The following is a 17,167-nucleotide window of genomic DNA, read 5'->3' on the forward strand; positions in this document are numbered from 1 at the left end:
TGCATGTCGCACCCCACCTACGCTACGACCTGAATCTCCCGCCATAACAGACGGACACTATGTGGAGGCTGTCGGTGGTGTTAGTGGTGGACTTAGCGGCAGTGACGTGTCTTCATCTGTAATTGTTGTCTGTGTAGGCTTCAGAGGAAAATGAGTGTGTGTCTGTGTGTGTGTGTGTGTGTGTGTGTAGTGAGAAGGCGGTTCATTAGTAAAACTGCCCGTTCACTTGAACTGAAGCTTGCTGTAAACTTACTCAGTATGGGTGGTGTGTGGATGGTGTAAATTATGAGAAAGGTTGACTTTTATATATGTATATATATCGCCTATGAACCAGAAGACCCAGGTTCAAATCCCGCTTACTACCATTGTGTCCCTGAGCAAGACACTTAACCCTAAGTTGCTCCAGGGGGACTGTCCCCTGTAACTACTGATTGTAAGTCCCTCTGGATAAGGGCGTCTGATAAATGCCATAAATGAAATGAAAATGAATGAAATTATATATTTTTTATCCAAATTCAAAGGTTTTTTTATTTTTCATGTTAAAATAATTATTTGAACAGGATGTAGTTAATATGTAACATGTCATAACTTTTATGTATGTAAATGTAATAACGTATTTTCATTGGCTCACGTTGTGCACATGCAACAAGATTTGTAAAGTCAATTTTATGGAGCATTAAACTGCATAGTGTAGTTCAGTTGTAATCAATCTGAAAGATTTTGGAGCAGGTAGTTGGTGTGGAAGTTGCTCCTCACTTATTGGTCTTGTAGAGTTGAACTGTAAATACTACATAAGTACTAAGTGCTAAAGGCTCTTGTTGTTACCTTGGTACTTAATTTGGCAATGGTTTCAGGAACTAGATTCCAGCACCAGATTGTGAACGATTTATAGTGATAGACCAGGTTTGAATGTTGTAAAATTTTCTGCATGATAAAAACGTTTCTCATTATTATTTGTTTTTAATAATGCTAATCACCAATACAGCACATCCATAGTCAAATCAGAAGTGAGCTTATAAAACCTTATAAATGAGCTTATATAAATATTTGGCTTATTATACCAATTGGCAAATACAGCTTAAATTAATAAAGGACCTGATATTGACCCTTGTGGTACCTAAAGCAAGATGTTTTGAACATTTTATAAATGACCTGATGTGGCCAGTACAGGCATCACAGAAAGTGCAAGTGAAGCTTTGTTGCCCATTTAGGAAATTCCATACTGGTACCAGTACAGTCATGGTGGCCCAAAAGAAACATTTCCTTAAGATTCAATTTTCCAATGGATTCAATATTTATTTTCTAAGGTTGGCCTGTAGTGGACTTCTTCTCCTAACCCTGACTGGAAATATTAATGGCAGAATTGCAAGGAGGCCCTACATTTAACTTATTTTATGGCCACTTTATTAGAGATGCGTTGACTGTGTTTACATTGTCTTGCACTCCAGTTTCTGGCAACAGAACAGCTGCTGTCGTGTTATTTATGGGTGCTGGACCAACACAACACGTCCCACTGCTGTATCAGTTTCACGACCATCTTGAGCAGGGTTCCACACCAGAAGCGCATCTAGTCAGGATGTGGCCTAATAAAGCAGGCAAGCAGTGCTTCTATTCATTCTGCCGGGGTGATCAATATATAGATAGAGAGATAGATATTAGGGGTTTTGTAATTAATGCATCACGATGCAGATGTTGACTATCTTACCAGGAGTTTAGAAAACCATGCATATTTTTTTCACGACCCGTGCCGCATCTGAAAGTGTTACTGCTTTTATGTAGTACAAAATGAAATAATAAAGGGACCACAGGAGCTTGGACCAGTCTGTTCCTCTGCTTGGTGGAGAGTCAATCTGCATTAAAGGGGAACTACCAGTATATACGACTGTTGCAAGGTGAGCGCGGACAGTTTTTCTGCTCATTGTAGCAAATCATGCTACAATCAGACCTCAACTCTTGTATTTGAAAACATCATGTGACAATGTAAAAAATGTATGGGATGCATTAAAAGTGAAAGTGATTGTCATTGTGAAACACTGCACAGCACAGCACACGGTGACACAATAAAATGTGTCCTCTGCTTTTAACCATCACCTTAATGAACCAGCCATGACAGGGGTCCGGGGAGCAGTGTGTGGGGATGGTGCTTTGCTCAGTGGCACCTCAGTGGCACCTTGCATCAATGCATTAATATCGAGGCATTGATAACCGATAACCGTAATTGCATCGAATTGTTAGACCAATGAATGTTCACACCTCTAATAGATAGACAGTTAGACAGATAGATGGATACTGTATTCACCCCAGAGGGAAATTCACAGAGGGTGTCTGCTTTTCCTGATTCTAATTAACTGGCTGTATGATGGATGTTCTGTGCGGGCAGCATGCTTGCATGTGTGTGCCTGGTTTTGTGAATGGCTGTGTGAGGCCAGCTTGAATTGTGTGTAATGACTTGATGTACCCATGGCTGTGGTGTGCTTGTTTGACTGCAGCCGGGTGGGGACTGTTGCGGTGTGCTTCAGGATGATAGAGACAGGATGTGGTGCAGGGTAGAGTATCTGTGTAATGTGTGAATGTGTGTGTGTGTCTTAATGAGGATGTGCTCGTGGAGTGTACACGCTCATGTATGCAGGGGTTTTTATAAGTGTGTTTTATATGTGTGTCTGTGAATGTGCAACAGGCAGCCAATACAGCTGATGAGAACATACAGGCTTTTCTCATTCACGCAGAAATGCTTACACTCACTCAAGCACACACACACACACACACACACACACACACCTGCAGATGCTTGATAATGGACAGGTTTCTGAATTCATCAGAAACTCTCTGTTTTAGTTGAAGAGCTTCCCCTTTTACAGCTGTGTAACGGTTTTCTTCCTTCCTGAATTCCCCTTCATTGTAAAGCCTCCTCATACTTTCCATCTCTTTTCCTGCGTCAACTTTCACTTATAATTTTTTTTTAAAACATATTTTCCACTATTCTGTAATTTTTACTCTACCAATGGAGGCTCTTTATTTTAATGCAGGTGACCACTAGTGGGGCTTTGTCAGACAGATGATCAGATGAAATTCACGCCATAAAGCGTGTATACACACTGCACTGCTTCTTTACAAACAGATGTGAAGGCCTTTGTTACGACTGTTAATGTTTGAACAGGCCTCCTTTATTGCCTCGTGCATTCTTTTTTTATGCCACCCTGACAACTGTGCACTTCGAGTCACTCTGCAACCTCGCGGCTGTGACCGGCCTCATATCTCAGCGCATCAGTGACAATAAAACAAAAGTTCCTCAAAGCGGATGGGTGTGGTTGTTTGAACATCTAAATATGGGGGGGTGGGGGGATAATGGCTGCTTCATCAATCAAAATATGCCTGAAGCCTACAATAACTATAATACATGCTTCTAAATATAACAACAAACCATGTCAAATTTATGAATTATGGACTTTTTGAAATGTATGAATTTTTTTATTATTACTCTTTCATAATTTAGAAAATCATTGTTTCTCACTTCACATCCCTTGCCACACCTTTCACTTTGCATTATAACTTCATTTAATACAGTGTAGTGTGTGTGTGTGTGTGTGTGTGTGTGTATGTGAAAGAGAGAGAGAAACAGAAAGAGGGAGAAATGGAGCAAGGGAGAGAGAGAGTGGGATATATACCAAGCGCTTCTTTCAGGCATTTCGTCTCTCATGGAAAATACTAATCAACTGCTTAAAATTCAATGTTGAATTTCTCATTTGCTCTCCCCGAGCTGCCCCTGTGTTTAACCCAAGCCAGCGAGAGTGTCAGCTGATTGATTCCTGTTTAACGCATTTTTTTGCACCTCATGACTGTATTATATGCACATAGACCAAAGTCACCAGTTTTATTACAGGAAGTAACCGTTGGACTCCAACACAGTGACCTGATCTTTATTTTGTTGTTTGCCTCTCTGTGTGTCTCTCAAGAGACAAGCATTTCGGTGAACTCAAATGGAGTCGAGAAATGAGCTGTTGACATTTCAGGGGAAAGCACGGCACATGATTCACTATTTTAGGAAAGGTTTTACCAGTGCGTCTAGTTCATAAACTAAAACTACTTTTTTTCGAAAGTTGGACATTTTTGTATTGAGAATTATAATAATTTGAGATACCCAGTGTCTGATTTTCTCATGGTGCATATAACATATAACAATAACTGCATAATATATTCACATAATAGCTGCATTCTGAAATGAATACAACCAGATATGATAAGTTAATGAATGTTGAATGGAACATTTCTGGAATGTCTGTGATGATGTTATGCAATTGGGAAGCAGGACAGCGATTCATGAGGATTTATGCTGAATTGCCTCGTTTGTTTTTTTTAATGCAAAATCTAGACTGAGCTGCAAGCGGAACTGGAAACATTTTTCAATTTCAGGCAGACCCCACCAGAATCAAAAAAGCAATGCAGCATCATGCTTGAATCTAACATGTCTCTGTCATCAAAATGGAATTGCGAGTCAAACGCCCCTCCCGGCTTCTGCAGCATCTCAGCCGACGTGGGACATGAGGGAGCCGATGCGCTGGAGGAGAGGCTGATTATGGGAATGGCAGACTTTTCCCTCTTTTCCACACCCAGACGCCATAAATTATCCCCTAAATGACGTTTGCCTTGAGTCTTTGTTTAGTCTTGATGGGCGTTCAGGTCTCTCCCTCAGCATTCCTGCACTCTGACTGGGATTAAATTTAATGAAGGCCAATTTGGTCAGTGATATGTGCAGATATATAGGTAAATAGATAGATAGATATCTAGCTCATATGTTACAAAATGCAGTATCTCAGATCATTAGATTATTACAGGTGAATGAAAAAAATATTGAAAAAAATATTCATTTATTTTAATAAAAAAAAAATATTATTCCAAATCTAGTACATATAACAGTGTATATTTAAATACATGGTGTATATTGCATTATTGCATTTTATTTTTTACATATACATTATAGGCCAAAAGTTTGGACACACCTTCTCATTCAATGTGTTTTCTTCATGACCATTTACGTTGGTAGATTCTCACTGAAGGCATCAAAACTATGAATGAACACGTGTGGAGTTATGTACTTAACAAAAAAAGGTGAAATAACTGAAAACATATTTTATGTTCTATTTTCTTCAAAATATCCACCCTTTGCTCTGATTACTGCATTTCACACTCTTGGCATTCTCTCGATGAGCTTCAAGAGGTCGTCACCTGAACTGCTTTTCCAACAGTCTTGAAGGAGTTCCCAGAGGTGTTTAGCACTTGTTGGCCCCTTTGCCTTCACTGTGCGGTCCAGCTCACCCCAAATCATCTGGATTGGGTTCAGGTCCAGTGACTGTGGAGGCCAGGTCTCCACTTTTTGTTAAGTACATAACTCCACATGTGTTCATTCATAGTTTTGATGCCTTCAGTGAGAATCTACCAATGTAAACGTCATGAAAATAAAGAACGCATATTCAATGAGAAGGTGCGTCCAAACTTTTGGCCTGTACTGTATATTGCATTATGGATTAGTAGTACTAGTTCAGTAGCAAGTTTGTTCAGTAAACACATATGTTGGGCAGAAAATAGCAAACACTTATATGCTTGAATTTGCTTAATTTTCCTGTTGTTGCTTGATGATGACCCCAGCGTGAAGCCTCCCTTTGTCATTCGTTTCCCATTCATGCCATTCCAGCTACTGTCATCTGTCTGCTGCTTCCTTGTTGCAGGTCCCCCCAGCGGCGGCGGGGGGCTGCATTCGAAGGCGAAGGCCCGGGTGATTGAACAGGGGAGGCTACCGGGGGGCTCAGTGGCAAGGTTGCGCATTACCATGTGACTGGCCCGGTCCGGGACGTAGAGTCTGCCCTCAGTCGGGGGTCCATTATACCCCGTCAGGGTCTCAAAGACAATGCATCTCCGACACATGCATCCTGAGCTCGGGGAGAACAGTGCGGGAGAGAGAGGAGATTAAAGGGGAAATGGCCTAAGTGGATTAATGAATGGTGACCGACGCAGACAGACGAGGCAGAGAAAGAAAAGAAATGGTGAGATGGAGAAAGACGGAGGGTTAATAAACCAATGACTACCCAGGTACTTCGTTCACAAAGATCCTCTGAGCTGCATGAGTCAGACCATGGTTCTGCGAAGATGAGAATTAGTGAATGGAAGGTGTCCTAAACGGCATGAAAACATGAGGGGTTGCGAAGGGGGTCGCGTAATCAGATTATCAGACTCCTTTGTTCGTGGAAAAGACTTTATTAACTCGTCCATCATAGGCTGGCACAATCACCTCCTGTGTCACCCACTTCCCGGTAGCTGAGCGGCTCAATGTCACCTGAACAGATCTGCTATTGAGCTCCAGTGTTTTCACAGCCTTTTCCCCCTACATCTGGAGCTAGGAGACGGCTGGAAATTTGAAATGTGGGAAGATTTGAGCTTGAGTCACCCTTCCAGAGATCAGATCATGATTCCACTGGTGGGAACCCATTCAGAGATTATTCTCTCCACGGCGAGAAAAAGGTGCCTGTCTCCTCTGCCTTTAACCTTGACTAACTTAGAAACATTTTTGGATATGTTTAGTTAAATATTGAAATCTGGGCCTGCGGGTTGTAGTGACCTAGGGGTCGGTGGTTAGAAGGGAAGAAAAAAGTAAAAAGTAAAGCTGCTAACCCATGCATCTCATTTTAATATGTTTCATAAGTTCTGATGGTCTTAAAGGTCTAATAAGATTCAAGGTTGGTTTATTGTCAGTACAACAGTATACACAGTATACCGTGTATTGAAATAATGTCTCACACAGACCCTCCCATAGTGCAATCATAAAAGAAAAATATAAATGTATATACACACTAAAATAACTATACTTACTAAAACTTAAATACTGTACAGGTTATCTCTATAGGAGAAATGTAAAACTTTTCTGTACAATGAACAGGTCGAACAGGACAAAACTGGACAACATCATGTAGGATGCTTGTAAGTGGATATGTTGGATATTTCAAATAGGACACACAAGACAAGACAAACATGTGCAAAATGTGCAGGAATGTGCAAAATCTTAAAATAACCAAGAAACATGTAAATCAATGCCTAGATCAGTGTGCAACAATCCCGGGATTTTATTAAAAGCTGTCAGCCATGTGGAATCGGGGCTTCGTGATAGGATTGTCATGGCTTTAATCGAGCATGGCCCTTGTTGGGGGTCAGATCAGGGGTTTTTCCCTTTTCCCGACTCTGTGTGTCTCAACCAGAGGACCTGGTGTCCCCGGGGTTGTGTGTGGACTAGAGTGGTCCGGTCCTGCGCTCTTATTCAGCTCGTGACACATTTGTTTTTGTCTGTTCTCACTCTCCCCCCCTTGGGTAAAAAAATTCAATCTGCTGACTTGAGTTTTGGACCGGTATGAAGTCGTTTTATGAATTAGGTGCGTGTGAGCGTGAGTGTGTGTGTTGGTGCCACACCAGCCTCTCGTTCCAGGGCGTGAACGACTCTGTGGATGTCAACCTGGAGACAGAGACCGCAGACAAACACATTTTTGTGTAGTTAGATGATTTTGCTGATGCAGAAAACACTGTTACAGGGCTTTGTGTGTGTGTGTGTGTGTGTGTGTGTGTGTGACAGCAGGACCGCCACAGATGACAGTCCAGTCCTCAGCGTTTTTCCTGCCCCGTTCAGAGCCAGAACCTGAGTCACCGTGGCAGGACCGCCGCTAACATGGGATGGGTGGCAATGAGTGCCGGAAACGATAAAATGTCTGAATTTAAACAGGATAGAACAAGCGCGACGGGGGAGCAGGTTTCAGCTCAGACTTGACATGATTCACACGAGAGCATGAGTGTGTGTTTTAACCAAAACCTTCGTTTCATTTTATTTTTAACCGATGCATCTCAATGCATCTCAAATTTTTTAAAATCAGATTTCTATCAAATAGAACAGATATGATATGACATTTTTCTTTGCTCCCCACCCGGCGATTCGTGTAAGCATCTTTGGAATCGGCTGTCGCGACTTCGCCAGCGGAGCTGCACTTTCACTCGTTCTAGTGTGGGCAAGGAAGCAGGCCGCTCCGCACCTTTCACCCGCAAACCACACAGGTACACAGAGCCTCTTTATACACCCCAAAATAACAATTACCACTGCGTGTGTGTGTGTGTGTGTGTGTGTGTGTGTGTGTGTGCCATCAGCAGAGACGACGGGACATCAGTTCTGTTCTCCTGCCCACTGACACTCGCATGTCGAGAACAAGTCTTGGTAGGGTTCACTACGACTGAGAGTCAGACTGTTCCTCTGAACGAAACCTTTTTTTTTTTTTTTTTTTTTTGCATGTAGTCCACGGCAAAGTGAACTAGTTGAATCACCACATAAAGAATATTTTATATATATATTTTATAAATATTTTCTCATATTTTTCACTGTGTATGTAGAATTTTACAGGTTATTCCTAATAGTTTATAATTTTATCAATGTTATAATTGCATCTTCTTTTTTTTGTTTCCTTAGTGTGTGTGTGTGTGTGTGTGTGTGTGTGTGTACAGTACTTTGTACAAACACACTGCTTTGTTACCCAAAAATGACTTTTGACCAATACCACGGTTTAACTAAGCTGCAAGTGATATGATTAAAGTAACAAAGAATAGCCCTGTGTCATACATTGATCAGATGTTGCAGAATTTTCATGAATTGATGACATGATGTGTGTAGAAAAGAGACTCCTGTTGTTCTCCGAGCAGCAATACAATCTTGTTCTCCATCTGTAGACTTTTGCTTGTAGGAGATGATTCGTTAGTTACCAGAGTCGGGAGGGACCGACACCCAGTTCTCCTATCGCATCTCTTCATATCAACATCAGCATTGTTACCACGTTCACTTTTCAATCTGCGTGATTTTTACATAGTCCCTTTGTGAGTAATTTCCGGCGTTACTGTTGGGAAGATGAAGAACCTTTAATTAGGTTCACTTCTGACTGCAATTTTGCACAGTGCCGTGCATAAACTTTATACTTGTATTTTTTAACTGGTCATCTGCTCGTACTCGTACAGTGACACTTACGGGTGTGAGGGGAAAAAAATCACATATAACACAATATTTCATTTTGTGATACTGTATACATATTCACTTAAAAGCGGGTTTCCAAAATGTGTACAGTCTGTGTCAAATCTGTATGCACTGAACATGTTCATCTAAAGTACACGTTTTTTATGTGTTCCCACCAAAGTAGATTTAAGAATGCAGTATATATGTCTTTCTGTGCAGTAAAGTATAAATGTGGTGTGGTCATGAGGTGTGTGTGATCTTTCTGAAATCTGATTGGTCGGACACTGACGGTATAGGTGCGACAGACCGTCTGTCTGGCTGGCCAGCATGTGGAACCGGGTGAGACGAGGGTGTCGGTCGCTGTGGGGGGTTAGAATGGCGTCGACTCATCCGCCCAGATGCCCATCGTCCCTCCTCCCCCCTCGCTTCTCATGTCTTTGTCTGGACAGGCCCGTCACTCAGGCCCCGTCTGCTGCTCTCGTGACTCAGTGCTTCTTCGTCCCAGAGCCCCACAGGATGTTTTCATTTGTCCCCGTTGTTCTCTGCTTACGCTCTCAGATGGTGGGATGGGGTCTGCATCTGTCTTCATTCAGCTGCTTATGGTGGACGGCCACCTCAACCTAATTGTCTGGGTTTTTTCAGTAAAGCGTGTGTGTTTGTGTGTGTGTTTCCTCTAGGGCACAACTGGGAAGTGACATGGATGTAAGTCGTCTTTAATTAGTCCAACCGTTATTTATTTCCTTTTCTTTTTTCCCGGCAACCCTGCAGATGAGGGGGCAGTGATCAGCTGGCAGAGCCCCGCCCCCTCCCCATCTCACTGTCTCGGGCTGATAAGTCATTTCCAAAAAAGAAGTGATCTCATCCCTCCTGCTTTTTTTTTTTTTAACTCTGCCCTTTTTCTTAAATGTGAGGCCTGACAATTGAACAGCAGTTGGCAGGGGAGTTGAAGTGTGTGTGAGTGTGTGTGAGTGTGTGTGTGTGTGTTAGCAGCAAGGTCATAAAATGAAGCCTCCATCCCCGTAGTCTCCACGTTTCATCATTGCCGTCATGTTATCTTCACTTGACACAAATCTCATCCACACATGTAGGTGTGTCTCTACAGGTTAGGACTGTGTGTGTGTGTGTTTGTGTGTTTGTCCCCCATCTCACGAGCCCAGAGGTCAAAGGCCATTTCTGACTCACAGCTTGTGGAATTTGCTCAAGGAAATGAATGGTTAAAAAAGGCAGGAGGGGGAAAAAGATCTAATTTATGCAATGGCAGGAAATGATATCTCATCTCATTTTTGTCAGTCAGTTATTAACTCTTTTATTTTTTGGCATTTACATCACACACAATAGTGACAAGACCATTAACACTGGGCATGACTAGATGGTTCATACCAGTTGAGCAACAATGGTGAATCAAAAAGGGATGAATATGTGTGTGTGTGTGTGTGTGTGTGTGTGTCAAGCAACAAATGAATGAATAGTAGTAAAGATCATAATAATATGGAGGTAATAATGAATGATAAAGAATTGGGCAGGAGTGTTTAGTTGGGTTGTGGTTCTACTGATGTGTGTGTGTGTGTGTGTGTGTGTGTTCCATAGTGGTGAAACCAGTATCCTTTATTAACCCTTCTAAATGTGAGTCGCGCCGGACCCAGTTTCCTGTTGGTTTGGCCGCAGACCGAAGTGAACGTGAGTCACCTCGGCGCCCCGTGACCTCCGACCTGTCGATCCCAAGTGCCGTTTAATGGCCAATGGTGGGCGGTTTAACCCCTTCGCCCCCCCGCAATCTCGACCCAGTCCTGCCGTCTGTGTTCACTCAGGTTCTGGCTCATGTGGTTCCTTTGCCAGCCAAGGCCGTCTCGTTCACCACGAGCCTTTTACTGGCTCCTTCGCGGCAGCGATGTGGAAAAGCTGCAGCATTTTGATATTTATTGTTTTATGTTGCCGTTATTGTTATGAGGGGATCCTGCGGCCGTGCCGGTTGAGTCAGCTTCTGTCAGGGGGGTTACGGGGGAAAATGTCTCCTTCTGTTGCCCTACCTGGGAGTGGACGCTGGTGTATGAGTAGATGGATGATGATGCTCGCCATCATCATCGCCGTCTTCATTGTCTCAGGCCCCGTATGTGAATCAGCCTTTAGTTCCCAACACTTACCTCATTCTGAGCAGCATGAGATCAGAGCAGGGCAGGAAGTAAAGTCATCTTCTCTACCTGTGTTGTGACCTGACCTTCACCACCCGTCACTACACCAATTCATTAAAAAAATTCTATTCAGCCAGTGCAATTATTTTCAATGCGCTTACTTTGGTTTCAAGATCTGCAGAACAATCACTGGCACAGCTAATTATATATTTTATTTTAAAAGATCATCTGTAATCTTCTTTTTTTTCTGCAGATTCAATGATCTTTGAAAAATTTTGTGATTTTCCTTGTTCAGCATGAACATGCAAATGCCTGGTAGACTAACATCTGGTCCTACAGGCTTTCATGTGACTGCGGTGTCCTCCTCATGCTTTCAGAGATGAACTCATGCTGTTTATTTGCATATTTAGCATCAATGACTTGATTAATAAGCTATGACTTATGGGTTTAGACAAAGAGATTTTCTAGAAGTGTGTGTGTGTGTGTGTGTGAGTGTGTGTGTGTGTGTCTGCTCCAATTTTTTGGATGGGAGTATCACACACGGAAAAAATAGTTTCATAAAAAAACATCTGAAGGAAAAATGTGTAATATTGACTGAATGACTGTAAAAGCAGTATTTTAATTTTGAAAACTTTTTTCTTAAATATATGCATTGTAAAATATGTACATTTTAAGCTTTATTACATAATTTCCAAATGAACAAGCGGTCTGGATTTAAGATGCCTGCTTTGTTACCCAAAAGTTTAATATAATACAGACTATGTACATACATACATTTACTAAAACATGCTTCTATAAACACTTTAGCTTTTTTTGTAGTTAATGTGTTTTATTTTTATAGAATCAGTGCAGATTTCATTTGTGAACTTTTTAATTGCACATCAATTAATAACAAGAGTAAAGCTCCTGATGAGAATTGATCTCTCTGTAGGTGTTAAATATATCTGAAATATTTAATACTATGGAATAATCATGATCTGATCATTCATCACACAAACTTACCTTGTCTCGTGCATGATGCCGTCACATGCCAGTAGTAAGAAGAACATAATTTATTCAGCAGTAGGTTTTAGTTCAAACTTGCCAATGCACAAATTATTTAAGTAATTTAACTCTTGGAGATCTTTTGATTTTTCACAAAAAATATTGTAGATCTTTTAAGCTGATTACAGTATTTTACTGCATTTAAATATAAATGAATACGAATTCTTTTGGAGTCACAGCTAAACTACATGGGATCATTTGCACAAAGCAAAGTGTTTGATGCACATTTACATTTACACCTTCTGAGAAATGTACCTGAAGCAGGCATTTCCTGTCACATTTTGGTTAACTTTTTCCTCCTTCTCCTTTTTCCACCACCCGCATGTTGAATTTCAACAAAATGCCCATCACTTTATTGGTTTATTTATTTAAAAATGATTAACTCATTTATACTCACAGCTCTCAAACGTAAAGAAAAATACCATAAATCCACTGGAATACCAAAATAGATGTTTTTTTTTTTTCCTTGTCTTCTTCTTTTTTTAAATATATAAATCAAAATTGAGCAATATGAGAATTCCAAAGTGCGACAATGAAGAATTTCTACAGATTTTGGTTGTGCTGGCTGTGCAGTTAGGCATGTTGATCAGTCTTGGTCTGACTTGGTTAGTTCGCGCTCTTTGAGTCGCCCGGGCCGTTACGGTGACTCACTCTTGCTCATCGGTGTGAAGCCCGCCATTCCTCCGGCACAAAGAAACCCCACAAAACTGACACCATTTCTCCGAGTTAATATGTGATCTGTGCGTGTTTGTAACTTTGTGAGGGACTCCTTAACGTTCTGGAGCAGGGCTGGGTGGCTGAAGGTCCTCAGGGTCCTTCTGAAAGCAGCCAGGTTTGAGTGTGAGTTGGAGTGTAGGAAGTCTTCCTTTGTTAGCTAAATTGTTGAGGTTGTACAGTAACTTAGTTCCATACAATGTGTAGGAGGATGTATACGATCTGCAAGCTTCCTGTGTGTGTGAGTGTGCGAGGTATTAAAAAAAATGTCATATACGTTCTAACGTAGTTGAATTAAAACTTAGTATTGAATTTATTGTCTTAATTTACTGAATGTATTGTCTTATTTTATATAGATTTTATATTTGTAAGGGAAGGGCCATTTGGTATGTCTGAGTATTTTTTTTTGTCAGTGTGTGTGTGTGTGTGTTGGGGTCGGTTGTTGGTAGCTAACACTCGTAAAAGGGCTTTCCTTATATGGGCTGTCTGTCAGTAGCACTCTCCTCCAATGGCGTGTGGCGGGCGTGGCCTGCTCCCCGCTCTCGGCCAGTGAGGCGGCGGCATCCGAGCCGCTTCCTCATTAATTGGCTGAAACCAGTTCTTACAGGAACCGCGGGTGATAAATGTGAGAGTTCTGAGAAATCATTCATTTCTTCCCTCTGCCTCGCAGAGGAACACTTCTCTCTTCCTTTCCCCATCTTTCCCCCTCTTTCTTTCCTTTTTTTTTACAACTTCTAGGATTTCTCATTCTCTATTTTCAATTTGACTTCACCTGTTTGTGTGCAGGGTCGTTACTGTATTTCTATTTTATTCCATTTTATTCTCTCTCTGTGAAGCGGAGCGGCTCTTTCAGTGGTGAGTAGCGCTGATGTGACCAGCCCTGTCTTTCTTTTCTTTTCTTTTCTTTCCTTGTTTCTGTCTTTCTTCCTCCTGTCTGTCTCTCCCTCTTCCTCCCGCCCTCGTCCCGTTCCCTCCCTCCCTCTCTCTCTGTGGATGTGTTCCAGTGCGCTGCCCTTGCTGGGCGCCTCTCTTCAGAAGCCCTTCAGGGAATATCTGGAGGCTCAGCGCGCCAAGCTGCACCACCGGGCCGAAGACGGGACCCCAGCCGTGAGTATCCGCCCCGTCCCCCGTCCCCCAGAGTCACGCTGTACCCACGAGCGTGTGTGTGTAGGTCTCATACGTTTTATACGCTGTTCTGATTCAGCTCGTGACGTTAAACAGGGAGTGTGTGTGTGTGTGTAAGGGGTAGAATCAGTTCTGTGAAGTGTGTGTGTGTGTGTGTGTGTGTGTGTGTGTGTGTGTGTGTGAGAAAGGACCGGTGTACGGCTGTGGGGGATGCTGAGTCATGCCCAGCAGTCGGAGTGAACTGGACACTCCCCTGCGTCACACACACACACACACACACACACACTTCCCGACCCCTCCCTCCCTCCAGTGCCGAACCCCGATGAACTCGGCGCAGGCTAGACGGGAAGGGCGGCCGGCCGGGAAGCGGATGGGGGGGCTTCTTCTGCCTCTGACAGCCTATCAAAACTGCGTCTGGAACAAAGAGACGCGGCTTCACCTCGCTGTCATCCCCGACTCTTCCAGAAATGTCGTAGCCGCTCGCGCCGCTGGCTTCTGGGCCGGCAGGCAGGCGGGGGGGAGGTGAAAGGAAGAGAAGGAGAGAAACTGAGACCTGAAGTTGCACAACACGAGATTACGGCCGTTTCTGGAACAATGTTCCTCTTTTTGTTTTCTCTCTCTCTCGCTCTCTCTCTCTCTCCTTTTCTCGTAACTTGAACCCGGTGCAGTTACGTGAGAGAGAAGTAGTTCCAGAGAAGCCACCGCCACCACAGACCAGGAAGCTCGAGTACGGTTTTATTAGTGTTTCTTAATATTCTCTCTCTCTCTTCTACAGGAGGAAAGCTGGCTGTCCTGGGTCTTCGAGAAGGTGGTGGTCGTCATGGTCTGTTTCTTCCTTTGTTCCATCATCAACTCCATGGCCCAGAGCTACGCCAAGCGCCTCCACCAGCAGAAGCACTCGGAGAGCAAAACCAAATGAGGAAGAGGTGACCCGAGAAAAAGAGAGAACAAAGATCACCAAGACGCTTCCTCGTTTTTTTTGTTTTTTTTTTAGCAAAATTAACGAGTCCATTCACGAAGCCTGGCTCCAGTAGTGCTAGAGTAGGCCCACGTAAGCTCTTGTGTTCTTTTAAGTTTCCTTTGAAGTAGAACCTGAATGTTCCTGTAGAGATAATGGCTAGTCATGGGTTCCGCGATGGGGATTTTTATAGGGCAGCTGCTCTAACGAACTCTTCTTCATTAAGGCCTTAATCTCCTTTGTCTGCTTGATCTCACGTCAGGCATTAGATCGTAGCCTTCTGACTTTGGTCCGCAAGAGAACTTACTTGAACGTTTATTTATGTGGTGAAGTTTAGCTTATTTAATATTTAAAAAGCAATAAGAGCCGAGGTGAGCGTGGTGCACACACCTTTTATAAGACGCTTGAAGTTGACCTTTGTCTAGAGGCTTTTCCCCTCCTTCTGTACCTTTACATCAGGCTGTACTCGAACTCAGTGATTCATCTTGCCGGCTCCTATTGTCCCTTTTTTGTGTGTGTGTGTGTGTGTGTGTGTGTGTGTGTGTGTGTGTCTGTGTTCCGCTTCCAGTAAGAGAACATGTGAGTCAGGGAGCCTGGGGCGACTCGACCAGATGCAATAATGCATCGAAATCGGACCGTTTCCTCGGCGCGTTCTTTCCGTGTCGCTTCCTCTCTGATGAACTTCCTGAGGCGAACGGCGTTCATTGATAAAGACGCTGCTGCTGGTCTCTTGTCACCCACCCCCGTCTCTCGTTTCATTCATTCATTCTTTTTTCTTTTTTTTTTTTTTTCGGTTCCGTGAGCTGGTAGGTTGACTAGATTTAGACCCCCTGAACCCTTTATTTTATGTTCCGTATGTAATATTTTGGTGCCCGGTTCCGTATGCAGATGTCCTGGTCGCTCTGGCGCTTTAATTGCTGGCGAGGCCTCGCTGTAACGCTGCCCTGGTATGCTCGCCTGGAAGCGGCGGGCGTATAAAAAATGGAACAGTGTGGAGTTTCTTCGGCGTTACCTTAGGTGAACCCGCAGCTGAACTCGGTGCACTGCGCTCTCTCTCTCTCCCTCTCTCTCCCCCTGGCGCTGCATCGCTCGCTCGCTCTCTCTCTCTCTCTCTTTCTCTCTCGGCTGAGTGGCTGAGCGAGGCGATCGCACACTGCGCTCCTCATTCCGAGCCCCGGCGCTGCGGGGAACGCTGCTGCTCCCATTAACCTAAATGACGCCGCGGTAAGTAACCGGCCCAAAGTATTTGTGTGTGTGTGTGTGTGTGTGTGTGTGTGGTCAGTCATGTCAGTCTTACTCCCAGCCTGTCAGATAGCTTATCAGACTGGTGTTGGCTGTTAAATTGCATGGCGACAACAGTCTGTAGGCTGTCTGACATTTTGGGCCCCTTCATCCGACCAGCATATTTTTCCTTTGTTATTATCATTTGTGTATTAACTCATTTCTTTATTTATTTTATTGTTGTCTTTTTTGCCGTTTCTGTCTGTGGAGGCTGAACTTCCCTTTTTTTTTTTTTTTTTTTGTTTTGTTCCTGTGTGTGTGGTTCTCCTTTCTCGACAACGGAGAACTGTGCAATCTTTCACGTCAGTGCTGGCACTGGAATTTTCTGTGTGTGTGTGTGTGTGTGTGTGTGTGATATATACCATCTTTCAGTGTATGTGTGTGTGTGTGTGTGTGGTGCTGCCTAACCCATTAATACGAGCTTCTGGGTGTATTTCTGGGGCTTGGCTATGTCCACTTGAATTTCCTGAGAATCCATAGAGCGCTCCCTCACACACACACACACCTTATTGCAACACATCCCGTTATGACACAGTTTAGTGCGTACTCCCCCCTCCCTTCCCTTCTCTTACTATCTCACATTTTTTTCCTCCACTGTTGCTCAACACTTGTTGTCTTTGTTTTCTACTCCTTGCCTCTTCTTTTTTTATTTCTTTTTTATTAAATTGATCATTTTTGCGGTTTTCCAGAAAGCAGTTGTTCTTTTCAGTTGTCATATTTCTGGCTTGTTCGCTCAGGGAGTACGTTTCCCTCCAGTTCTCAGAACATCCTGTTCTATGCGTGAACCCGTGACTGTTTTTACGTGTAAAGTGAGCTCGCTGAAGGCCGTGTGTGTTGCACAATTCTGTTTTACTTCCTTCAATAAAGATGAATTTGTTTCAAATGAAAAAA

At 43.1% G+C, this 17,167-nt stretch overlaps 1 protein-coding gene across 2 annotated transcripts in view; it reads left to right on the plus strand.

Annotated features, from left to right (window-relative positions):
- The window catches only part of LOC114791845 (vacuole membrane protein 1-like), a 49,356-nt gene extending 32,189 nt beyond the window's left edge, over positions 1 to 17,167 (plus strand). For both annotated transcript variants that reach the window (XM_028982329.1, XM_028982330.1), the window contains 2 exons: positions 13,917 to 14,019; positions 14,813 to 17,167. In XM_028982329.1, coding sequence (XP_028838162.1) covers positions 13,917 to 14,019; positions 14,813 to 14,956 — 247 coding nt within the window. In that variant the 3' untranslated portion in view covers positions 14,957 to 17,167. The remainder of the gene's footprint in view (positions 1 to 13,916; positions 14,020 to 14,812) is intronic.

Source organism: Denticeps clupeoides, chromosome 6, assembly GCF_900700375.1.
Source record: "Denticeps clupeoides chromosome 6, fDenClu1.1, whole genome shotgun sequence".
Lineage (NCBI taxonomy): Eukaryota > Metazoa > Chordata > Actinopteri > Clupeiformes > Denticipitidae > Denticeps > Denticeps clupeoides.